General features: G+C 35.6%; 1 protein-coding gene across 2 annotated transcripts in view; it reads left to right on the top strand.

Moving 5' to 3' along the window:
- Glra3 (glycine receptor alpha 3) overlaps positions 1–27,441 on the top strand; it is a 124,364-nt gene that overhangs the window by 44,064 nt on the left and 52,859 nt on the right. For both annotated transcript variants that reach the window (XM_048330596.1, XM_048330597.1), the window contains exons 3-4: positions 2,753–2,820; positions 19,410–19,633. In XM_048330596.1, coding sequence (XP_048186553.1) covers positions 2,753–2,820; positions 19,410–19,633 — 292 coding nt within the window. The remainder of the gene's footprint in view (positions 1–2,752; positions 2,821–19,409; positions 19,634–27,441) is intronic.

The raw sequence follows: 27,441 nt of genomic DNA, 5'->3' as shown, positions 1-27,441 counted from the left end.
TTGCTCAGATTTTTTTCTCTTTAAATGGCCATCCTTCACTTAAAACAATTTAGCTTCTGTATCTGTTAAAATTATATGTTGTAGAAATACGCATGCTTAAGAATCTTGAGGTCCTTGAGTATGTATCATGTATACTGTATTTTTATCAGCATTCAACAAATTCACAATAGGCAACTTCCAAAATTGGTATCCTTACATTTTTAAGACTTCTGAGCCCCACTTCTCACTCCCTCTTTCCATATGGCTAAGGACATTTCAGTTACGTTTCTGCCCTGCTTGATGTTGGCTATAGATGTTTCCTAGTATGAAATTCTTTAGGCCAGAAGTTTCCAAATACTTTTATATATCCCACTTAAATAATGAGCTTTTCAAAGCCCTGTTGGGTTGAAAGTGTAAGGCACAAGGCCCTGGGTTTGGTCCTAGCACCACAAAACAAGTAAATAAGCATAAAACATCAGCTGCCTTGGTTGTATTCCATATCAGCCAAATTTGAATGTGACAGGCATTTCCAGATAATGGGTGTTCTGGGACTCAGAGAATTAACTCTTCTTCTTTCTTTTACAACATTTTTTTTTACCATTTTGTTTTTTCTACTTTAATTTAGTGAGACAGATTACCATCTAGAGAATATGTAATGGAAAACAAAGACTGGGAAAAGAGCTCAGTGGTAGAGTGCTTGCCTAGTATATGTAACATCCTCATTTCAATCCCCAGCACCACAACTAAAGATGAAAAGTTTGCACAAGTAATAAGAATGTAGATGTAAATCAAAATTTCGAATAATATCTTCAATCATGCTAACTAAATCAATTTTAAAAATTGAACATTCCATTTATCATTAGAAAGAAAAATAGGCTATTTGTAAAGATGAGTGAAAAGAATGGCTTTGAACTTTTTGATGGCTATACTAGAGAACTGACAATAACAGAAGATGTTGAAAGAATCCAAAGACGAGGGCTGGGGATATAGCCTAGTGGCAAGAGTGCCTGCCTCGGATACACGAGGCCCTAGGTTCGATTCCCCAGCACCACATATACAGAAAACGGCCAGAAGCGGCGCTGTGGCTCAAGTGGCAGAGTGCTAGCCTTGAGCGGGAAGAAGCCAGGGACAGTGCTCAGGCCCTGAGTCCAAGGCCCAGGACTGGCCAAAAAAAAAAAAAAAAAAAAAAACCAAAGACGAAACAATTTCCAACCTAAAAATTTCTACTGAATTTAAACATGCATTAATTCTTTAAATATGAGAAGCACATTTGTAGACAAAGAAACTCTCAAAGCTTCACAACATCATTATTCTTCAATATGTTAATGAAAGATGTATTCAATTACAATGAAGAAATAAACCAAGAAGTCAGAACAGGAACTGGGAAATAGGATCCCATGAAACAAAGTAATAGAAATCATTCCCAAGGTGATGAATGGGAAGGGATGGGTATCAAATATAGATGACTGATTTGTCCTAGAGAAAATATTATGGATAGAAACTTCTAAAGAAAATAAAATTAACATAATGTCTGATGAGTCTAAACACAATTGAAGCATAACTGAAACATAATTTAGACTTTTTCAGAAACTTGTTGATAAATCAATGAGGTGCAGAGAGAAAATTGAAATACACAAAAAATTGTGATTAATCTTGGGAAAATGTTCTGCAGAGAAGGAAATGCAAAACCAGTATAATTTGGGGCTGATGTATATTGTCACAGTATGTAGGAAATAAACACTGACCTAATAACATTGTGGATTTGACAATAGTTTGGTAATGAGTGAAGAGAAAAAAGATTTATGGGTAAATGAAGGAGATGATGTCTTCTTGGTGGGACTCCGAACATATGCCTAAAACAGACAAGTTTGAAATAAGAGTAAACATGTAAGTTAGATAAAGTGATAGATATAAATACTCAAATAGTATCTTTAATTTATTAAAAATTTATTATTTTTTAAAAAAAGAAGAAAGAATGGAAGGAAAGGCAAGGGGCTACTATACTCTTTTGTAGCTAACCGTATGAAAGGTAAGTTTGAGCCGCGTACTGGTGGCTCATACCTGTAGTCCTAGCTACTAAGGAGGCTGAGATCTGAAGATTGCAGTTCAAAGCCTGCCCAAGCAGGAAAGTCAAAACAGGAAATGGAGCTGTGGCAGGAAATGGTGAAGTGCTGGCCTTAAGCTGAAGAGCTCAGGCAATCTGGCACTGAGTTCAAGCCCATGACTGACAATTAATTAATTGTTCTTGTAAAAACATGTGAGATTAAAACCACAAACAAAAGATATCAAGTTCATCTATCAGTTTATGTAAGTGGCTTTATCTGACAACCTAGAATAGAATAGAAATCAGTGCCAATTTAGTCCATACTACACAATCTGACACTGGAGTTATTTATATAAATCCCAAACAAAGCACAAAGATTGTGATCAGCTAATCCAGTGTTTTGACTGTTTTGTGAAGATTAGGGAAAAAGCACAGTTCTTATAAACAGGCCTACTGTGTAGCTTCCAAGTCCTATCTGAACTCTAATTTCCCAGTATGCACATGGTAGAACATTTCCCACTGTCAGAGTTATTATGAATATACGGTATTATGGAGCACCCAGCACAGACTTGACCAAAAGAAGTACTCAGTGATTTATTGATCCTAGCAACTCCTGTTCCATTACTGTGCATTGGTTTAATACATTTGGTTAAAACAATGAATGAGCCTTGTAACTTCATTCGGAAATATTTGAGATAATTAACCCTGATATGTTCCTATCTCTTGCAGGTCCTCCAGTGAATGTCACCTGCAACATCTTCATAAACAGCTTCGGCTCCATTGCAGAGGCCACCATGGTGAGCACACTGACCATATAACAAGGTTCCAAGGGATTCATTCAGAATCTTGTTAGTGGAAAATCTCCTGTTAATGCTGTGCACTCTTGTACTTAACCTCAGTATGACAGTTAAAAAGATCAGATCAGTGAGATAACTAAATAGCAATCAGCTGTAGTGATAAATGTTTACAAAAAGTATATTAGAGGATACATGTGTAAGCAATAGCAGGTTCCTTTTATTCCCCAATTAAACAATCTATTGTTATGAATCAAATTAAATAAAAATTACCATTAGCTATTTATTCATTTCTACAGATCTCTATTAGCCAGATATGTACATAACATATATACTGTGATATTCAAGTACCCTGTATATAAAGTTATGCCATTATTTTGAGTGTTCTATTGTATACTTTCACAAGTGACTATAGTACTTGTTTGAATATGACTTACATGAATCCACATATAAATTTACAAATACTGTAAAATATGTCTTTATTAAATACTGCTATGTAATTAGATGACTGCAAACAATCAATTTATGAAAAGCAAAATTATCATCACAGATCAAATTTGTATACTCTTTTTTGCTCTGTACCTTTTATGTGGAACTTAGCCAAATAAAAGAAAAATACATAGTTGAACTAGTGAATATCTGTAAAATTATCTTACAGTTAACTTTTTTTGTGAAAAGTATGTATCATAGCTCTTAAATTATCTAGAATTATACTCTATTCCCAAATTTAGTGAGAGTAATTTGCATTAATTTCCCGAGTGGGTTTTTACTGAAATAGAATATAAAATACTTAAAGAGTTCATAGTTTCCCAAACCATTATGAAAAAATTATGATCATTTTTTGCATATTTTAGAAACACTAGATAATGAATTTCCTAAGGAAAAATAATTTAATATGCAAATAGCCATGTGTTTGGGGAGGTATAGACTTGTGTATTTAAGAAAGAAGATGAATACCAACAGGAAAAGAAAGACTTCCTTGTGTCATTTACTTCAAAATGCCATTTCCTTCAGGCTCCAAATGACTAAAATACAAGCATTTGTGGAGAAGATCTGAACTCACATTCTTTGTGCATTATCGAGAATTACCTTAAATACCGTAAAACTCAATAGAAACATGTATATGTGAACACAAGTGTGTGTGCGTGAGCGCGTATGCTCATTCGTGCACTTGTGGGTTTGTACTGGTCCTGGGGCTTGAACTCAGGGCTCTGACACTGTATCTGAACTTTTGGACTCAAGGCTAGTGCTCTATCACTGGAACCACAGCTTCAATTCTGGCTTTTTGGTGATCAATTGCAGATAAGAGTCTCATGGACTTTTCTTCCCAGCCTGGCTTTCAACCACAATCCTCATATCTCAGCCTCCTGAGTAGCTAGGATTACAGGTAGGAACCACTGACATCCAGGAGGATTTCATTTTTTTAAGATAAACTACCTCTGTTTCAGCCTTTGGCATATTCAGAATGCTGGCTGAATATCTGGTTCTGATTTATATACCACATTTGTACATATTTAGTCCAAATTATCCAGAGACAGAGGAATCACTGCTAGGTTTGTTCTACTTAGATTCCCAATTTGTATTTATACATCTACCTTTCCATTGTAATTGTTTGTGAACATTCTATTTAAGCTTAAAATCCTGGAAATTCAATTCTCTATATTTCTGTTTTGCATGATAGCATCCACAAATTACTTTCAGCAACAAGAATTGGAATGTCTGGTGGGCTTTACCCATCTTTGTAGACTAAGCAAATTAACAAAAAAAAAAAAAAAAGAGGACTCCTGATACTCAGGTTTCTAAAGGGTTTTTCTCATTATGGGTGAATTCATCAGTCTTCCAACCAAATGGTTATAATATACTTCACAATAAAACTTCCCCAGATGAATTTAATGGTAGAAGACTTCCTGTACAGGGTATATTCTAAAAAAAAACTTGCCAAGTATGCAAACATACTACCAAGACCCTTGTTATGTTTTATTCCAGCTTTCCAAATCTTACCTATATGTCTGCCATCATGTACTACTTCTCTGAAATCATGTTAGCATCTATTACTCTTCTCTTCTTAGTCAGGAGCAGCTTCACTGAACATTAATAAAATAGCCAAGAGATTAGTAACACAGAGTTAACTATTTCTATACTGGTATCTTTCTGTATATCCTTCTGTACTCTAAATGCGGGATCATGTTAGTTTATTTTCATTGTTACTATGAGTACATATGTGTAGGTATGATTTTCACTTATTGAATAATTAGATTATGCAAGAAACTCTAAATCAATAAAAATTGATAACACCTACACTCCTGAGCATCTTTAACATTTTAATATCTTTTAAAATATTTTATCAAAATTTTAGGCACATGAGCATGAATAGATCATAATTTACGCATTCCCACTGTACCTACCACCGTCACGACAAGCAAATTGTAAACTGTTTGCTCCAGAACTAAAGTATGGCTTTCTTATATGAAAAAGAAAACACTGCAGATATTACCATGAACTTTATCCCATATACATGAAAGTATAAACTTTATTCATGTTATTTTGTTTTGCTTTAAGTTTTATAAATTTTGTGATAGTTCATGCTTACGTGTTCATAATTTTATTAATTTTCATCGAAGTATATATTCATTAATATATTTACCCATCTACTTTTGTTGGACATATAGTCTTTTCTAATGATTTCACTTCTACAGAACAATTGAACTGAAAATAATTGCACATCATCTTCTGATCTTTACATACAACAGGGAGTAGGACTCTGCTCAAGAGTAGAATGACTTGGTTGATAATGCCACATTATTTATTCTGTTGTTTAAGTTCTTCCACTTTGAACCACCAAGCATTTGTTCAGTCCACAATAATATATCTTTGACATATTTCCACCAGCTCATTTATTGGGCATTTTCTTGTGTTCTAGATAACTGTAAGATAGTCTAGACCCATCTTGCAAAGTTCAACTCACTGCTAAGGAGATATCATTTCGTCTAAGCTTTTTTGCATGCAGAGTATGAAAATATATGTGTATGTGTGTGTGCATGCTCTAAATTCTATTTTCTAATTTTTTCTTATTAACGTAAGGACAGACATTGCTACAATAATGACATAAAGTTCATATAAGTTTTAATAATAATATTTTCTCAAAAAAGGCATTTGTTTGTTCAAGCTGTGTTGCTATATAATTGCATAGTTCTCTATAAAATTCATAAATTTCTATTTTTATAATGCTATGGTGATCCAAGAATAATTTTAAAAATAAAAATGTAAAGATACACTTATTACAGGAATTAAGTATGTTTTGAAATAACTTTTGTTCATGACAATTGGAAGGAAAAGTGCATAAAGAAAGCCAATTTTTCCCTTACCTTTTTCCAGAATGAGTCCTTAGTCCTTGGTATCTACTTAAGTTCGTATAAAGGCAATTTTTATGATCATCACAACAGTATTCAGTGTCTGTCTCATATTTATAGATTCATTAATTTATTCTGCTTCTTTTGGGAATAGCCTGAATATATCCTGCTAGTCTTTTAATATTAACAGTATATCTGTTAATACCTTTTCCTCCCTGTCTTATTTCCCTTAGAGTAGTAAAGCAAAATGAAATACAGCAACAGCTTTGGTCTGAAAGATTTTTTAATCTCACACATGAGTAACCGTTGACTGACAGTGTGAATGTGCTCTGAACAATCATTTATAAGCAACAGTCAGAAATGGCTTATCTGTGGATGGTTGCAGAAACCAAAGAAGGTATGGATGTTACTCACCTTAGTGACCCCATCAGAAATATGAATAAAGCTCTGCTTTCAGTATTTATCCACAAGCTCATGCTTATAAACACAGTGTCTCAAAAGAAGACTGTTGGCAGATCCCATTCCCAAAGGTAAAATTTCCTGCAGAGAATATCACAAAGAACACTAGTGTTGCTTTGCTATAATGCTGTTATACAAACAGTGGTGAGAAACAGATTTGCAATTCAGATGCTAATGACCACAGAACGAAAAATAGAGGCAGAAACTATGCATTGTCAGACACATTACTCTGTAGCTCCACTCCTGTACTAGAAAATAGGTTTGTAGAGCTTCTTTGGGATAACTATACTTAAAAGTAATTCATTCTATACAGATATTTGAAATATTTGTGCTGAGGAGAAAGTAAAGAAGATGTTCAATTTAAATGTAATAATAAACATACACATCACTTAATTTAATTTTCTCCCTGTCTAAACTTCAAGTCCATTTATAAGGGAATGTGCATATTACTTGTATATGAATATCCTTAGAGAAATACTTTGAATAGAATTCGTTGTTACCAGATCGGTTAAACACTTATATTGACTACTTAAAATAATAGAAATGAAAGGTCCTGGCTATGACAGGTTAGAGCAACTTCATCTTCATGGTATTTATCATCAGGATTTTTTTTCTCTGAGAGAATTTGATTTCTTGAAAGATTAAACTGTACAATGTCATTTTATTGAAAGATAAAATAAGAAGCAAGATTGTAAATTGGATTCTCTAAAATGATTGGCAGCAGTCATAATTTTGTTCCTTTTTCATGGATACCGTAGTGTGTCAATTATTGTTAAGTAACTTGGCAAGAGATTTAAGTTGCAAATAGCTCTTCACCTGCCTTGCAGATCTAACAGAAACATGATAAAATTAACACTGAAGTTTTCTAGACCATTTTGGTGGCATTTCTCCCTTGCTATGTTGGGGCTACCGGTTTATATACAGAGCAATCCCACAAAGTTATAATCAGACAGACTCCAATAAACCAACCTGACAAAGATCTGAGGCTGTGCCACATGGAGAGTTAAATAAAGCACTCCTTTTTACTTAGGACATCAATAGAAAATGGAAAATCATTTCTAGACAATAAATCAACCAATATCTCTGTGTCTCAGTGTCTCTCTGTCTTTGTTTGTCTATCTATCTCTGTCTCTCTCTCTTTTTCACATACAAACATACACACACATACACACATCTTGAAAATGAATGCTTGCAAGTTTGATTTTAAAACAAAAGGATAATCTTTTTTTCTCCATCTCATCAGTAAGGAAGCTTGTTAACATAAACTGATAGAGAACTTGAAGAAACTGATGTATTAGCCACTACTATAGTCCATGATTATAATCAGTGCCTTCTTTAAGAAAATTCTCCTTCAGTAGTTTCTTGGCATTTTATAATACTCTAGAGACAAGCTAAAGCATAAGACACATAAACCTGCCAAAATTATATTATTAAGTGGTTTAATTAACAAAAGTGAGCCTATAACACAACAAATAGATAAGTTGTAAGTTATATTCCCAGACAATTTCTGAACACCCTCCATCTTTGAAACCCCATCACTGGATTCTCTAGAGGTTAATGAGGTTTCCTTTTCCTCCTAGGCAGGGAAGTGCTTGCTTCTCTACTGAGTGATCCAATCTCCAGGACTTTTCTCTTGCTAGACTGTTGATTGCAGGGTATTTCTCTGTACTTTCCCCTCAATTAATTCATTGATATCTCTGTCTGCATATCCCTGCCCACTCTCATTTTTTCTCACTCACCAGGCCCAAGCTAATTAAAAAGACTACAAAGTGACATCTTTGAAATCTTAACTCCTTTCTTTGATGGAAATTGTTTTGTTTGTTTTATGTTGTTCTTTAGCTATTTCTCCATCCGATAGTCATTTCTTTTTCTTTTTCTTTTAAATTATAGTTAAGGGCTGGGGATATGGCCTAGTGGCAAGAGTGCTTGCCTTGCATACATGAAGCCCTGGGTTCAATTCCCCAGCACCACATATACAGAAAATGGCCATAAGTGGTACTGTGGCTCAAGTGGCCGAGTGCTAGCCTTGAGCAAAAAAGCCAGGGACAGTACTCAGGCCCTGAGTCTAAGCCCCAGAACTGGGAAAAATAAAATAAATAAAATAAAATTATAGTTAAGTGGTTGTACAAGGAAGTTGCCATTCAACAAAGTAATTGGTGGATACAACCGATCTTGAGCAAAGTCACCTCTTTCATCATTTTCCTCACCCTTCCCAACTCTACCCTTTCCCTCAATTTTTTTAATTTTGTAGGATATTCATTGAATTTTACAAGTGTATACTCATTCCCCAAATCCTCTCTTCATTTATCTACATTCTGACTCTTTATTCCAGTCCCTTTCAATAACCCATTTCCTGGTGTTTGTTTGGATGGACTGTGAGTCTTTCTAAGGAATGACATCTTTTGAGTTCTCCCCTGAATCTATCATAGTTTCAGTTGATATACAGTCATTGCTCATATACGACAGGTCAACTTGCAGCTTTTGCTCACTGAGTCTTTCATTGATCATTCCTGGAGCTACAACATCCTGTATGCTTTATATTCACATCCAAAGAAGCAGCTACTAAAAAGGCTAAAAATACTAATTCTAAATCTCTTTTACTCCTTACCATATTGTAACCAGCTCTAAAGCTAATTGCTATTCCTCATCTGTGCGCTTTAAGATTAAGATGATGAATCAGAAGTTGACAGCACACATGAAAAGAAATGCATTTGCACTTGCCTTTCTCTTTGGCTTTGGCATTCCCTAAGGCAGCCTTTTTTAAGCCCCCTTTTTTTTTCTTCATGCCACCACAAGGAGCCTTTTTGTCCTTTCTCTTCTTTAATTGCCCTCCCCATGAAATTTTAACACTTTAGCTATACTGTATAATCATTGATATATCCTGAATACTTCTGAATTATACATAAAAAGAGCAAGATTTTTTTAACCCATCAAGAACGCAGTCCTTCTTGCAATCTAATGCTAAGTTCATATGTTTAGGACACTTGTGAGCACATTTGACCAATGCTAAACTGTCTATGTTTGTACTCATTGCTAGGAAATAGTAATAATGTTATGTAATAGAGAAGCACTAACTGAGCAATATGAAAAGGAAGGTATATCCTCCCAGCTATTTGAAAAGTTATTGACAAATGTGGTCCACAGGCCAAATATATTCTTCTTTTTATTGTCTTTCAGTGTGATTTTTCCCACTACACATGTGCCTGAAAATGCAACCATTTATTAATTGAAAGTACATTCAGACTTATTTCAGATTTATTTTTCATTCTCACATGAGGGACAGTTTTTTTCCTTCCTGTTTTTATGATGTTTGTGTCTACATTTTGCTTTTATAAGCATTACCCAAATCTTTTTTCTTTCATTTCTTTATTGTCAAAGTGATGTACAGGGGGGTTACAGTTTCATATGTAAGGCAGTGCGTACATTTCTCATCAAACTTATTACCTCCCCCCGTCACTTTTCCTCCGCCTTCCCCCCTCCTCATCTGCCTTCCCCCATTAGTTATACAGTTGGTTTACACCATATAGTTTTGTAAGTATAAGCATTACCCAAATGTTATATTTCACTATTTGATAAAGTTGTTGTTAAGGTAATTTGCATGTGGTTCATTCTTCAGTTGTACCCAGTTGTATATACAATGAATTCTTGATTGCACAATACTTCTACATTTTATCTGAAAACTTTTCTCATATCAACACACCTATAGTAAAATCCTCAGAGACAGAAAGGACTTTCTATTCATCTTTCCCAGTGTGATTTTGATTACTCATAAGATTGTCCTTAATGAGCTGCTGTTACATTAAATTAACTACCTTCTATCAGAAATAACAATGATTTAGTTTGGATACCATTAAAATGGTTCAGTTATGACAATCATAATTATTTTTCCTTGGTGTTAATTAGTGCTAAATTTCATCAGTCACTTTGGTCACTATCAATACCTAAAAATTTAGGAAGAGCTTACTTTGGTAGCATTTTTTATGATGTTATACTATAACATCTTATAAGTGTCTCTTATAGGGGTGAACATCAATATTTGATTTACCAAAAACCATGTAATTCATTTCAGAATAACAGATTAAAATTTTAATTTTGTCATTATTTCTATGCACTATCAATTTCCTTTTGTTTACTGGATTCAAACATTCATGGTTTTCAAACACAAACAAGCCATCTGAACCACTCAAAATTCAATCCGCCCACCCCCACCCAACTACCTATGACAGCCAATCCTGCTTCCTTTTACGGTCAGTGATTATAACAGAAAACCTAGCAGCAGCCCACAAACAGGTGTTGGCCCTTAGAGTCATGCTTGTACAAATGCACGGAGAGCCAGAGAGCAGGGAGGCACCACAGATCTGGGTGGTGGGTAAAGCTGCTCCTCATACCTGAGTCAGGAAGATTGGAAGTCAGGTAGGTTTGTACTGCAGAAATTGATTCCAGAAACATACTGCATCTTGAAACCTAGGCACCAAGAAGCCATAAGCACAACTGAGCTCAAAATAAAATAATAAATAAATAATGTACATTTATTCCTTCAAGCAGTGTGAAACCCTTGACTGAGAGTGGATATGTGTGCCATTTACACTGTCATAGGGAAGCAGAAGCTCAGAATGAGTAGATAGCGGCTCTACCACCATCCCACACTAATGTACCTAATATGTGAAACAAAAGTGACATTTTAGACTCCTCACTTTAATATTCACTATCTTTCTAGTCTCTACAGTACCTATAGGTAAGAAATAGATAGGACAGAACCCTTTAGCTCCTTGTAATCAAGTCTAAAATCTACCCTGTATATACACCAGCATTATGGTTAACACACTGAGACACATTTTCCTCCTTTTATACAAGATTAGCTCCCATTTTTGTCTAGATTAAAACTTGAAACTCCTGTTGAATCTAGGCTCATGTTCAATATATTCCTCTCCTTACTTTGTGTATGCCTCTTTCAATCTCTCATTTTTTTCTTTCCTAACTTGAAGCTCTGTACTGTTATACCTGGCTTGGACTCTGTCTTTAGGGTTAGAAGCTGCCCTGAAGAAGAAAAACTGGGATCTTGGAGAGAGCTTAGATAGGGCTCTGCTGCTCCTCCGCCACCTTCTTCCGTCCTCTAACCGAGCTCTTAAACTTGGAAAATTCCTTGGAAAATTTGTCCAAGGAAATGAATCTCACTGTTCTCATATTCCTGTCCTTCCTTTCATACTTCAAATGGCTGTACATGATCTGATTCTCCAATTCCTTGCTGTTGTGCTTTGGATATAAAATGGTCCCCAAGTCTTACATATTGAAGTCCTCAACCAGTGATGCTGATGAGAGATGCATCAGCCCTCATTGTTGGGTTAATCTGCAGATTCATTCATAGGTGAATGAACTATTAGAAAGACAGGGACAGGTTGGATGAAGTGGGTTATGAGAGCATGCTTTTAACAGGGACATCATGTCTTAGTTCCATGCCCCTCTGTTCTCTCTCTCTCTCTCTCTCTCTCTCTCTCTCTCTCTCTCTCTCTCTCTCTCCCCCCTCTCTCTTCCTGTCTGTTTCCTGGCTGACATGAGATTAGTAGTTTCTCTTTGCCACACCTGCCTGCCATGATGTTTCTACTTCATTACAGTCCCATCAACAATAAGGCTAACCAAATGTGGACTCAAGCTGCTGAAAATAGGAGCCCAACAAGCCTTCTGGCCAATCACTTCAATCAGTTGTTTTCCTAAGTATTCACCTCTGTTAACCTCTTTGTGGTATTTATTATTATTGGCCATGCTTTTCTGGAAACCTCTCTTGTTTTAGCCTCTTATTCAGCAGCCTTCACTTTCTAACTCTCTGATTATGTTGTCCTAAATTTATTTGTAGTCTTTCTAGTTCTAGAATGCTGGCCTTTCCCTGAATTCAGAGGTACTTTCCTAGATAGATATAGCATCTGTTTGTAAGTTTATTCCCTCTCTTGTTTTTCTAGTTGTAAATTTTAAGTCAATAGCTATAGGCCCAGTGTCTTCAGGTGAAAGGATGAGAAGTAAAGAACAAACCTAAATGATTCTGGAATATAGTGTTTCATACAGTATATGTGCATGCTGAAATGTTGAATAAAAAATGAATTACACTGACACCATCCTCTATTCAGTAAGTATTCTTCTCAATAAAATGAACTGATGATTGTCCTCAAATTGCAGATTCCTAAGGATCACCGTATTCGATCTGCTTCTTCAGATTTGCAGTCTTTTTGAGTCAGTCAGAAACTGAGGGGATTTTTCATTCTTCTCCTATACTCAGTATCTAATGAGTCACAAAGTTGCAACAACTACCTCCCCAGTATTACTCAATCTATCACTGCTTTGCACATCACCTCCTCATTATAATGGCAACAGCCACAGGATCTAACTCAGCTCCTGCTGGGTTGCCATTCTAAGAAACAGGGATCCAAAGAAACAGGGATCTTTCAAACAGTCAGATAATACTCTGTACTTATTCTGTTCTCTCATTTCTTTTCAGATATTTCATCCTGGAGAAAAATTCATATTCCTATGATTTATAATATCCTACATAATCTGTTTTACCTTCTCTCCCCATCCCATCTCCTGAGCATTCAACATTTCTGTTATGCCTTCTGTTTTGTTTGTGTATGTGTGTTTGTTGTTGTTGTTTTATACATGCTATTCCTTGAGACATAGGTGGGGCTCTTGAATATCAGAGGCAAATGGAAGCTATAGTTGCTGCAGTTCTTTCCAACTCATTTGTATCTTTCTGGGAAAGGTGATAAATGACAAAAGCCTAGCTTGAAGAGCTGTCATTTATTTACTATAATGATGAGACATCACAAATCTATAAATGACTCATATTTCAATTATGAATTTACATCTTTCACATTTACAACTTTAAAAGCAAATGTCAGAAACAAAGAGAGGCATTTCTTTTCCTTTTCAAATTTCTCCATGACTTTGGAATGATCCCAGTTGGCTTTTAGATTTGGAATGCAGTATTATTTTGAATCTTCTTTCCTTTCTGGGGATTCTATTTCTTATTACTTACCATAGTTAAACTGTTTGCCCTTGACAAGCTTTAGTGCCACAGTTATTATGGAATATGGTCTAAAACTTAATTCATTCAGAACAATTCAATACCTGAAGCTAGCTAGCTGAAGTACTCTTAGTCTTCCCATCATATGTCTCAAAACGGTTCATTAGAAAGAACAGTTTCTCCTAGCACCAAACGAATAGGTTAGTCCCTAGCTAATATGCATGCAAATATTTAACTACTGATTCAATTTTAGCCTGTAAAAGAAGACAGGGGGTCTGGGGATGTGGCTTAGTGGTAGAGTGCTTGCCTAGCATGCATGAAGCACTGGGTTTGATTCCTCAACATCACATAAGTAGAAGAAAAGTAGAGTGGCACTGTGGTTCAAGAGATAGAGTGCTAGCCTTGAGCAAAAAGGAGCCAGGGACGGTGCTCAGGCCCTAATTTCAAGCACCCCAAGAGTGGCAAAAAAAAAAAAAGAAGAACATGTGTTTGAAAAGGTCTTAAGTATTTTATTCTGAATTCTTCCTTTTAAAAACAAACTTGTTGGGATAGATAGATTGTACTTTGTTATGCTTATGTTGCTGTTTTTTCCTTTGAGGGAGAAGGTTGCTGTTCTAAAATTGTTACTTTATTAATAATCATGGTAAATAATTTCTAGTTGAAGCTAATCATCTTGTGACAGAAGTAAACATTTATTTATTTATTTATTTATTTATTTATTTATTTATTTATTTATTTATTTTGCCAGTCCTGGGGCTTGGACTCAGGGCTTGAGCACTGTCCCTGGCTTCTTTTTGCTCAAGGCTAGCACTCTACCACTTGAGCCACAGCACCACTTCTGGCTTTTTCTGTATATGTGGTGCTGAGGAATCGAACCCTAGGCTTCATGTATATGAGACGAGCACTTTACCACTAGGCCATATTCCCAGCCCAACTTTTACTTATTATTGAAAGCTGAATAAAATTCAGATCTGGACAAATATCTTACTTTGTACAGTTTCAGCTCTGTTCTTAAAATCCATAAGGGCACTGAAATAAGAAAATTATGCCCTAGCCTCTTCAACAAGTATTATTAGAACTACTAGTCATTTATACAAATGAAGAAATAATCACCATGCATATTAACAATTTATTTCTGAATATAAAATGGGCCACAAACTTAAATATCAAATCTAAACTTTTTAAACTTTTTTAGAATAGTCTGGAAGTCATTACACACATCTATAATCCCAGTGTTAGGGAGAAATAGGAGGATTAGAAATTTGAGCTCAGTGTAGACTACATAACAAGACCCTATATTAAAAACAACAACAAAAGAAACATTTTTAATGTGACTTATCAATCCTACATATTTACTTAAGAGAAATAAATCTTACGTTTTTTTTTTTTTTTTTTTTTTTTTTTTTTTTGGCCAGTCCTGGGCCTTGGACCCAGGGCCTGAGCACTGTCCCTGGCTTCTTCCCGCTCAAGGCTAGCACTCCGCCACTTGAGCCACAGCGCCGCTTCTGGCCGTTTTCTGTATATGTGGTGCTGGGGAATCGAACCTAGGGCCTCGTGTATCCGAGGCAGGCACTCTTGCCACTAGGCTATATCCCCAGCCCAAATCTTACGTTTTACTAAAAAACCTGAACACAAATGTATACAATAGCATTATTCAAAATCATAAAATATTGAAAATGCATCAATAGTCCATCAACTGGATGAATAAACACTATGGTATATCCATACTATGGGAATATTACTTAATAGTTAAGAGGAATAAGCTGAAAATTAAGTCAGATTTATAAGGTTAAATATTATATGATGCAATTTGTATTACATTTTGTTAAATGTCAAAAAATGAAGACTATATCAGTGGTTTTAAGGTGACAAGTGTGAAGACTAGACACTAAATGAGTCAACATAGGAATTAAGTTTGACTTCTCTTAGCCTACGGATAATGCTGTTGTATACATTTGTATTCAAGTCTTTATATTAAACAGCTTAGTACTCTTAATTAAATACCTAAGATTTCTAGGCCATATTAAATGTATATGTTCCTTTTGATAATATCCTACACTAAAATACTTTTAAATAGGCTTTCCTATTCTAAAATATCTACAAATACAGAAATAGTAAAATGAATGGCCTTACCCAACTAAAAAGCGAAGAATCTAATGATTTATCAGATTTGCCTTTTAATTCTTATTTTACTGGATTGTAACAAAGAGTAATAAAGAATAAATTTGTCTCGGGAGCAGCAGTTCAAACATTATTCTAAAACTGACCATATAAACAATATTAATAATATCAAGTCCAAAACAAGCACATAATTTAATGCATGTGAATTAGTATTATTCATATTAATGGAAGTTAATGTTTTGCCTTTTGTGTTAATGTAAGTTTAGTATATGTTATATATTGATAGAGATAGATAGTAGATAGATGGATAGAGATACATACACATACATATACATGGGAGTTTATATGTGTATATAACAACATATATGTTTGAATATATAACACTTAGTTCTACAAACACTTATATTTTTGAAACTGTATCACATTGATAGTGGAATTCTTCCAATAAGACACTTCAAATTTTTAAAAATTTGACAATTTCTATGCCCTTAAAGACACCTTAAAAATCTCATAAACATTGTGCTAAGTAAAAGATTTCAGACACAAAATATGTCACATGGTATGAAACATCGAGAGCAGCAAAACTGTGGAGAGTGGAAGCAGATTCCTTGTGGTTGGAAGTTCTGGGTGTGAGGAAATTAACTGTTTATGGGCACAGGATTTCCCTGTGAGGTGACAAAAATGATGTGGTACTCAATGTGGTAAAGATTTCACAATATCATTTATGTATTAAGTGTCACTAATGGCAAGTAGTATGTGTATCTGATCACAATTTTCTAAAAGTATATAATAAATAAAAGATTTTAGAAGACAGTCCACAAAACATAGTAGTTATAGCACTCAGATGTCTATATATATCTCTTAAAGTACAAATTATCTTTCAGCTTTCTTCAAAATTCTCTTTCTCATTATTCAGAAGACATGCTTTAGCATGATGATTTGAAGAGCTCGTGGAGAACATGATGTTCTGAAGATCAAATTATACTTCAGTTTCCCAAACCCTCCATCTTTTTATGATGCCAGGCTTTAACCGAAGTCCCAACACAAAAATAAGAAGCAGATCACTGTTGCCATGTCATTAGTATGCATATTGCAAATTAATAAATCTTACAGGTCAACTGTTATGCTCATTTTAACATGTAAATTGTGTGAATAACTTCTAGTAGCTATAAAATCAGACAAGTGTGTTTGTCTTATGCCATGCTGAATAGATATGTATTGTAAATTTCAGATCATGAAATAAAGTAATAGTGCCAGGTTGTGTTTTCTAAACCAGGAGAACATGGAAAGCTTCTCTTCCTACTTGGTATACTGTGAGGTGAAGAGGAATTTAAGAACGGATGAAAGTGGATAGAAACTGGATGCAGGAAATACAGCTGCCCACCCCTCCCCCAGCGCCACTATCCATAGCTCCATTGGCATTACAGGCTATAAAAGAGAAGGTGTCACTTTTGACTGGCTAGGCCGGATGTAAGAAGACCAGTCATTAAGCACACAATTTGCATACCCAGGGGAGTTGAGTAAAGAAGGCAGCAAAGGGTTGAATGAGATCTTGCTGATTACTGCTGTGCTGTACTTTAAGACAGAAACCAATTTGCTAGAATAAATTACGAGGAGTTACTGGAAATATTGGCTCTGTACAGATGTGTACCTGCAAAACCAAGTATCCCCAACATTATTTCTTGGAATAAATCCCTAAATCCTGTAAGAATATTGATGCAGACTATCGCTCTAAAAAACTATTTTACTGGTTTGCAAGACTATCTCTCCAGAAATGATTTTATTGGAGAACTCTTTAATTTTCTCTATTTTAAAATTTCTTTATTTTATGTTTTGAAGTAGTCTTGAATCATGAACCCAGGCTCTCCCGCTTGCTGTGTATGGTACCATTTAATCTATGTGGCCAGCACCATTTGGGTTTTCATTTTCCAGATAGGGTCTTGCCTTTTTGCCTGGTCTAGCTTAATAATCCTCTTACCTATGCTTCTTGTCTAACTGAGATAACAACCATGCAGCACCGTGCCAGTCTTCTTTGGTAACATGAGGACTCATTGACTTTTTCCTCTCGTTGGACTTGACCCATATCTTGCCAATCCCCTCATCACACCTATGAGCCACTGCTCCTGACTCCTATCTATAATTTGCAGTTTCCAATTGACATAGAAGTTAGTGATTGAGATACTAAGAGTAGCCTTTTGTTGACACAGCATACTTTACATTCTAGCCACTGCTTGCTTTTGTGTGGGATGCAGGGATATGATAAGCAAGTACTCTACCACTTGGTTGTAACTCTAGCCCTTGGCTTTTTTGAAAGTGAGTCTCCTGATTCAGATCATACTGGCCTTGAACTCATTACATAGCGCAGGCTGGCCTCAAATCACTATCCCTCACCAGCCTTCTGTCTTAGTCTTCATAGGCATGCATCACCATGCCTGGCTTCCAAGCAATACTGCTCTCTCTCTCTCTCTCTCTCTCTCTCTCTCTCTCTCTCTCTCTCTCTCTCTCTCTCTCTCTCTCTCTCTCTCTCTTTCTCTCTCTGTCTCTTGGACTTGATATACAATTATGCTCCTTAAAAATTAAAGACTTTTCAAAAGAGAATAAACATCTGTATCATGAAGAAGTCAGGGAGAAGTCTGACATAACCTTTCTAAATCTCCAAAGAGCTCTTTGAGAACGGCTTTCTTCTCTATTGGTTCAGTAATGGAGACTAGAAAGGCACTTTCCCACTGGGCCATTATTTCAGAATCAGTTGTCTCAGACCATCCTCCCTGTGGTAAGTTCCTAGAGCAGATGGTGCAAGCAACATGGGGGATATTATGAACGTGGTGTTGAGAAAAGTTACCCCACCATTAAGTATTAGTGTGTGTGCTTGCTGATGCAGAAAGATTCTACTCATCTATATGGATAGAAAGCTTCAGAATCAGAAAATTCTGAAGAACAAAACCAATAAGACACTCCCTAGGGTGTCTGAACTTCCTTCTCATTTCTTAGGCAAATAGATAAGTATTGGAGAGAATCTCTAACCAATACTCTTTCAACAGGAAGAATTCTGGGAGTATTTTTACAGATTATAAATTGTGATGATAGTCCTAAAGGTTCTCCCTTTTCCAGTTACTTGCATAGAAAAATCTATTGTTAATGACTATTTCACACTTAATAATGACACGGATACTTTCTGGTAGCTAGGACTACAAGTCCACACTACCATGTCCAGCTCTTTGTTAAGAAGGACTTCCCCAATCTCCCAAACATTTTTTATCTGCCTTGACTGGCCTTGAACAATAATTCCATCAATGTCTCTTTCCCAAAGAGCTAGATGTGAACCAGGTGAGAACCAGGGACTCAGCTAAACAACTTTATTTTTTTTTGAGTAGTTTTTGATTCACAGTGGAAATGAGACACAAATACAGGTATTTTCATACACCCCTTCCCTCCACACATGCTCAGCCTCCTCATATCGCCATGTTCCATCAGTGTTGTACATGTGTTCCAACCACTGACGTTATAACGAACTGGCAATACACTTACACTGTGGCATTTTCTAAATTTCCTAACGCAAAATTTCTCTCTCCTCCTTCTCCTCCCTTCCTTGTTGCCTGCTGCCTTTCCTCCCCTTCATCTCTTCTCTTCATCCTGCCCCTCCTCCTCAGGACTATAGAGTGAATATTTTTCTTCGTCAGAAATGGAACGACCCTCGACTGGCATACAGCGAATATCCTGACGACTCTTTAGATCTTGATCCATCCATGTTGGACTCCATTTGGAAACCTGACTTGTTCTTTGCCAATGAAAAGGGTGCCAACTTTCATGAAGTCACTACGGACAACAAACTGCTAAGAATTTTCAAAAATGGAAATGTGCTTTATTCCATAAGGTGAGCCACAGACTGAAATTCCTAACTTCAGTGAAGTAAGCCTCTTTAGGAGATAGTTGCTTTTCTCGTTGTGTTTTACTTTCTGGTGAGAATTTGATATTATCAAGGCACTTATTGTTCCACTTTGAGCTCCTTAATATACCATTTTCTCAATATGTCTGCTCAATAACAAGCCTGAGCCTTTCTTCCAGAAAATATATGAGTAACTCTTGGAAATTCTCCTTTTAAACAAGTGACCCAGGTGATGTTTAACATACCAGGTTAGTAAGAGTAATAGCACAAATTGAAAGGCAGGATGGATCATTCACTCTGATTAAATGTTTACATACGTGTACATATTATAAATATTTATAGGTGGGAAAATGGTTTGCTTGTCTGAAATCTGTATTTTATTTTTATTTTTTTTTCAAATTTTTATTATCAAACTGATGTACAGAGAGGTTACAGTTTCATACGTTAGGCATCGGATACATTTCTTGTACTGTTTGTTACCTTGTCCCTCATACCCCCCTCCCTCCCCCTCTTTCCTTCCCCCCCCCCCCCGGAGGTGTTCAGTTCACTTACACCAAACAGTTTTGCAAGTAGTGCTTCTGTAGTTGTTTCTCTTTTTTTACCCTGTGTCTCTCAAATTTGGTATTCCCTTTGAATTTCCTACTTCCAATACCAGTAAACACGGTTTCCAATATACTCAGACAAGATTACAAAGATAGTCTAGGTACAACCACAGGAATGTGATACAAGAACATCATCAATAATAGAAGCTACAGATACACATAGGACGTTGAAAGTAGTTACAACTGTGATATAACAATTGTTTCCAAAACATGGAGTTCATTTCACTTAGCATCATCTTATGTGTTCATAAGGGTATAGCTATTGGGCCTAGTGATGCTCTGCTATGACTTGCCTAAACCTGTACTAATTATTCCCAATAAGGGAGACCATACAGTCCATGTTTCTTTGGGTCTGGCTCACTTCACTTAGTATAACTTTTTCCAAGTCCTTCCATTTCCTTACAAATGGGACAATGTCATTCTTTCTGATAGAGGCATAAAATTCCATTGTGTATATGTACCACATTTTCCTGATCCATTCGTCTACTGAGGGGCATCTGGGTTGGTTCCAGATTCTCGCTATGACAAATTGTGCTGCGATGAACATTGTTGTGCTGGTAGCATTACTGTGATTTTGTTTGTGGTCTTTTGTATAGATACCCAAAAGTGGGGCTGCTGGGTCATAGGGGAGTTCTATATTTAGCCTTCTGAGGAATCTCCATACTACTTGCCAGAGTGGCTGAACCAGTTTACATTCCCACCAACAATGAAGTAGGGTTCCCTTTTGGCCACATCCCCTCCAACAATTGTTATTATTAGTTTTCTTGATATATGACATTCTTGCTGGGGTGAGATGGAATCTCAATGTTGTTTTGATTTGCATTTCCTTTATGGCCAGTGATGTAGAGCATTTTTTCATATGTCTCTTGGCCATTCTCATTTCCTCATCAGAGAAGTTTCTTTGTAAGTCTTTAGCCCACTTGATGAGGGAGCTATTGGTTCTTTGCGGTTTTGTTTTGGAGGAAGGTAATTTTTGTAGTTCTGCATATATTTTAGAGATGAGGCCTTTGTCTGTTGAATGTCCGGTAAAGATCTTCTCCCAGTCTGTGGGCTTTCTGTTTATCTTGCGAGCTATGTCCTTTGCCGTGCAGAAGCTCTGCAGTTTGATGCAGTCTCATTTGTCTAACCTTTCTTTGATTTGTAGCCTTTCTGGGTCTTTGTTAAGGAAGTTCAGTCCTGTGGCCAAGGAGCCCAAGTGTTTCAAATGTTTACATATGTGTACATATTATAAATATTTATAGGTGGGAAAATGGTTTGCTTGTCTGAAATCTGTATTTTATGCTTTCTTTTTTAAATATTATTGAGCATCTGGGACATTTTTACTCTAGCCATGCAATTTTCATCTTTTCTGATATCTGCAAAGTGAGGAATTTGCTGATTGAAATTAAAGAAAGTAAGCAAGCAAAAAGAAATCACTTGTAGCTTCAAAAACTAGGTAACAATCACAGTACTTATTTCAGTCTCAAGAAAGATCTTATTTATGTGTTATTCACTACACATTTCTTAGAAGACCAAAAGGCATTTAGAAAATAATACCAAAATATATAGAGACATGGTTGTGAATGAGTATAATTTCAGCACTCAGGAGACTGAAGCAAGAGTTTCTAAGTTGTTGATCGGCCTCAGATATAGAGTTCCATTTCACCTGGGGATATATACACAAAACTTTATAAAACCTTTATAAAGCACAGACCTTTGTCAAAAATGTACCCAAGTATAACTATAATTAATGCTAAAACATAAACATTATGTACAACATTTCTTGAAAGCTGGACTTTAGAATTCATTCAACTTTGGCAGCATGTTAACTATAAAATACAGGTACCAATTCACTTAACAGCCAAATTAGCTACTTATAATGGCATATTTATGATTTGTATCACATTTGAAGCAGGGTATTAGTTTAGAGCCAAGGCTGGCCTTGCATGTACAATATCCTTACCTCTGGCTCCCAAGGGTTGGCACTACAGGTATGCACAACATTGTCTGTCTTGAATTTGTTCCAAAATAATTATTTTTTTAAAAATCACAGCTATTTTCTTGATTTACTTTAGTTGTGAAAAACAAGAGGTCAAGAAGAGATTTATGTCAGCTTTCTTAGAATATGTTCTTCTTACAGCAATGGGAAACTGTTCAAATATTAACACCATCAGCAGTGACATGTTTATATATATATCAAGCTGGGGTAAATATAGAGGTTTTAGGCTTAAAATGAGCTTCTTCTATTTTATCTCTCTTTTATATTTCCTTTTGATGTCTTCTTGTCAGGAATGAAAAAAAAATCTGATTTGGTGTTTGTCTTCCCAATTTCAAGGATGCTTTTATTTTTTCAAATTTTTCAAGTTTACCTTTTCAGGATGAAGTAGAAAAAATGAAATTTTAATCTTTTTAATTTAATAATTTGGAATTTCCACAACCTTTTTATAAATGTGCTATGACTGTTTTTCAGACATCATATATTAATTATTGCCCAAATGGGTAAATACAATCTTCTGATCATATTGCTTCCTAAGGCTGAAAGGGCAACATTATTCTACAATGAACTGACATTTTCATCAAATTTCCAAAAAAAGCAACTGAATGTTAATATATTCTTGGGTAATATATTACAGGTGACATAAGAAAAATTTCAGATTCCATCACTAATTAAGGCATATATTTCCACATGGATGAATCGCAAGTCTAGGCAAGACAATTCTGAACTCTGTTAGAAAATTATCCAAATGCATATAAGTCAAAAGGTAGTAAAGTGAAGATTGAATAGGCATACTTTTTATATTTTACTTTAATATAAAAAAGATACTGGAACATAGTACACATAACAAACTTAAGGAGACAAAATGGAAGACAGAAAAGGCAAACTAGCTAAGGAACAATGCGGAAGTGAATTCTAGAACTTATTTATTGTTTTGCCATGTACCTCCTAGATTTGAAGATTGAAGGAAAGTGAGGACAACCTGGAAATATCAGCAAGCATATGCTATTTAATCTTAAAGGGCAGCCTAGTAAGACAGAAAACTGTTTAACACTTCTTCACCTTTAGTCATATAACAACCAGAGGGGAAAAGGTGGTACCACCTTGATCCCTCCCCTAGGCCAGCAAAGCTCAACTCGATAGCCTAGACTGCTAATGTCACTAAACTGGAGTGATGGATTCCAACATTTCACCAAACAAGTATCAGGAAGACACAGTGAGCTGGATTTAGATTTGCATCCTCCCCAGTCAATAATGAGCCAGCCTCGCAGAGGCAACATACCACCCCCACCCCCACCCCCTAGTGGCATATCAGGACTTTCAAACATTGGTGGACAAGGTCACTTCCAACATGTTGTTGACAGAGAAATGAAACTTCCTGCAGTACCTGGGAGCCTCCCCCTTCAAAAGTTAATAGGCAGGCTGATTAGGAAATTCTGACTACCAAAACTCACGCAGATGAACAAAAATGCAACTTCCCTTTGACCTGATGGAGCAGTGTCAGAGAAAAACAGTTGAACCAGAAATCTTAACAAGATCCAGATTCGAAAAATAATATAAAAAATGTGTAGGCTTCAATCAAAAATCATTCATTATGCAAAGGACCAGAAAGACCTCAAACTCGGGGCGGGGGGAGGAGGCGGCAGGGAGTGAATAAACTGACGCCAACATCAACATGACAGTGACAATGAACAAGAAGACTATGGCCATGAAGAATGGTGCTTCAATGAACAATTGCAAACATATTTGAGGCAAATGAAGAACTACATCAAACAAATAGAGGCTGTAAAATAGAACCAAATGAAAATTTTAGAACTTTAAAATTTACAATATCTAAAACAAAAACTCTGAGGATAAACTAAACAGAAAATTGAAGATAGAAAGAAAGATCACTGAATAATAAAACAGAACATTAAAAATTACTCAATATGGGGCTGGGGATATGGCCTAGTGGCAAGAGTGCTTGCCTTGTATACATGAGGCCCTGGGTTCAATTCCCCAGCACCACATATACAGAAAATAGCCAGAAGGGGCGCTGTGGCTCAAGTGGCAGAGTGCTAGCCTTGACCAAAAAGAAGCCAGGGACAGTGCTCAGGCCCTGAGTCCAAGACCCAGGACTGGCCAAAAAAAAAAAAAAAAAAAAAAAAATTACTCAATATGAACAACTAACAAATAATGGATTAGGCAAAGGGGATAGAACCACTGGAGCCTGGATCCCATAGGGGAATAACATAAGGTCTAGAATTCATGTTGAGTCTCAGATACAGAGAGAAAGACATATGAAGCTATAAAAATTGGGAGAAATTATGGCTGAATAAATTTTGTAAATAGCATAAACCTACAGAGCCAAGTCTCTAAACAGGATGATGTCAAAGAGATTTCTATGGTGAAATATAATACAGAGCTAAATGCAAATCTTGAAAGCATTGTGAGAGCAATAACATTATACCTACAAAGGTATAATACTTGAAAATGATAGGTTGTTTTTTTTTCAGAAATCATTCAGGGCAGACAGAAATGACATTTTTTGTTCATGTACTCAGAGAACAAAAAAACTTCCTTGCAAGATTCTAGTAACCAGTGAAAATTTCTTTCAAGAATGAAGGGAAAATTGAGAATTTCCTGGATAAAGAAAAGCTAAAAAATTATCACAAGTAGATATACCAGGAAATATGTATGAGGAAGTTGATAAATGGAATGAAAATGGTAGAAGAAGTAATACATCAATATTAATACAAAAGACAGATCAAGCCCCATGACTGACAAAGAAAAGATAGACTAGGAAGCAAAACATGACTTTCATTTCCATCTTGAGTTTTCTAAATTATACTTGAAAAGTAAAGCAAAATTTATAATTTTACAGAGGAAAAATGAAAATACCAAATGAGAAAATATTTTACAAACATATTGACAGAAATGAACAATAATGGTAATATTTAGTGTTGCCTAGTATGTTTGGGGGTTTTGTTTTGTTTTGTTTTTTGGCAAATTCTACCACATTAACTAGGGAAATGGCTTGCAAATATACACATATATGTATGCACACACAGACATATTTATATTAAATTTTGTTGTAAAGGTGACGTACAGAGGGGTTACTATTAAATAACTAATGTGTACATTTTGAACAGTGTTAACCCCTCCCACATTTTCTTCCTCCCCCCAACTCCCCTCCCCCCCCAGGTGGTAAAGTTAATTTCCAACAGTGTCTTGTGAAAACAGCTCAATAGCTATATTCATGAACATATAAAATGATGCTCATCAAAATAAACTCCAAGAAATAGAAACAATATTTTGTTAGTTTGCAGTTATTTCTTTTCCCCCCATTTGGATAATTGCCTGTTGTCTCTGTTTTTAATTTATGTACACTTTGTCTTGTATATAAGTTTATCTGATTTGGGGTAGGGAGGAGGAAATCACAGAAACTGTGAGACAAAGGATGAACCAATGCAACAATGAATATATATTTAAAATTTTCCCTTATCCTTCAATTTGGTAATGCCATTTCTAAGAACCAAAATTACATTGTATTCGTATGTGTAGAAAACATACTTAAAGAGATGTCTGCTTCAGCAACGAATGCCATCAAGAACAATAAAATGACCTATCTATCTTTAAGAAACACATGGATGAACACAATAATAGACCTATATCATGAGATAAATTGTATCAGATAGACCTGAATGCATTCATAAGAAACAGATTACAAGATAATGTAACTTGAAGAGAAATTGTTTTGTGCACACTTTCTTTAAAAGTATTTCTAGACAGGCACAATTCATTATTCACATGTTTGTAGCGATGGTATTAAATAGACCAAGAGAACTAACACTTGTTTCAAAGTATAACACATACGATTGTGTACACTGTGTATGTAGTGGGAATTCCATTAAGTTTGTGAGAGTAAATTCTCTGATGTTCTCACAACACAGAAATTACCCTATGAGGCACTTTTTAGAACTTAACTACATCCTTAAGCCACAAATGACTTCCTGTGCAGATCTATGCAATAACTTTAGATGGATGCAAGCCATTGGCTGAGAATAAAAAACTAGAAAAGAGTACTGGGATTGAAGCAACAGTAAAGGGGAACTGTACATTTTTACTATTTATACATTTATACAATGATTTATGTATTACTTGTAAATTAAATACATAAGTGGTAGAGTTTGTTCATCTATGGTCACGATCCTTAGCTCCATTCTGCTTTGGATGTATATCACAAAGATCTATGGTAGAATATACATACATATACATATATATCAAGTTTAATTCTTTCTCTGCTAATTTATGAATTATCTTTCCAGGGCTGGAGGAGGGTGTACTTCTGTGGTAGAGTGCTTGCTTATATATATTCATGGTCCCGGGATCAATCCCTACCATATGTGTATATATGTGTGTATATATATATTTATATATATATACGTATACCCACATATATACTCATATATATGCATATAATGTATGTTGCTTTTTATTGATGTGCATATGTATAAATATATATTCTCATATATATATAGAAGGTGTTTTCTTTATCATTATATTAAAGTCCTGATTTACTTAAGACAGGTTTAGAGTAGTGACTGTTAATTTTTCTTCTTTTTTTTTTCTTTTGCTTTTTGTCAGTCCTGGGGCTTAAACTCAGGACCTGAACACTGTCTCTGGCTTCTTTTTGTTCAAGGCTAGCATTCTACCACTTGATCCACAGCGCCACCTCTGGCTTTTACTATATATATGTGGTGCTGAGGAATCGAACCCAGGGCTTCATGTATATGAGGCGAGCACTTTACCACTAGGCCATATTCCCAGCCCAATTTTTCTTCCTTTGAAAATGCTAAAAACAGAGAGTTACAGTTACACAACGACTGTTATAAATATATGTGTGTGTTTATATATACATATATATATATAATATATCCGGGTGCCAGTGTCTCACACCTGTAATTGTACCTACTCAGGAGTCTGAGATCTAAGGATCACAGTTTGAAGTCAACCTGGGCAGACAAATTCCTATAAGAATCTTATCTCCAATTAACCACTAAAAAACCGAAAGTAGTACTGGGATTCAAGTGGTAGAGCACTAGCCTTGAGCACAGAAGCTCAGGAAGAGCAACCAGGTTCTGAGCTCAAATGCCACAACTCCCCCCCCCCCCCCGCCACACACACACACACACAAATAAACAACAGAAAACTAAATATCACCAAACCACATGAAATAA

This window comes from Perognathus longimembris, chromosome 21 (assembly GCF_023159225.1).
Source record: "Perognathus longimembris pacificus isolate PPM17 chromosome 21, ASM2315922v1, whole genome shotgun sequence".
NCBI classification, from domain to species: Eukaryota; Metazoa; Chordata; class Mammalia; order Rodentia; family Heteromyidae; genus Perognathus; species Perognathus longimembris.
The sequence above is the reverse complement of the archived record's forward strand: the minus strand, read 5'-3'. Positions and strand labels throughout refer to the sequence as shown.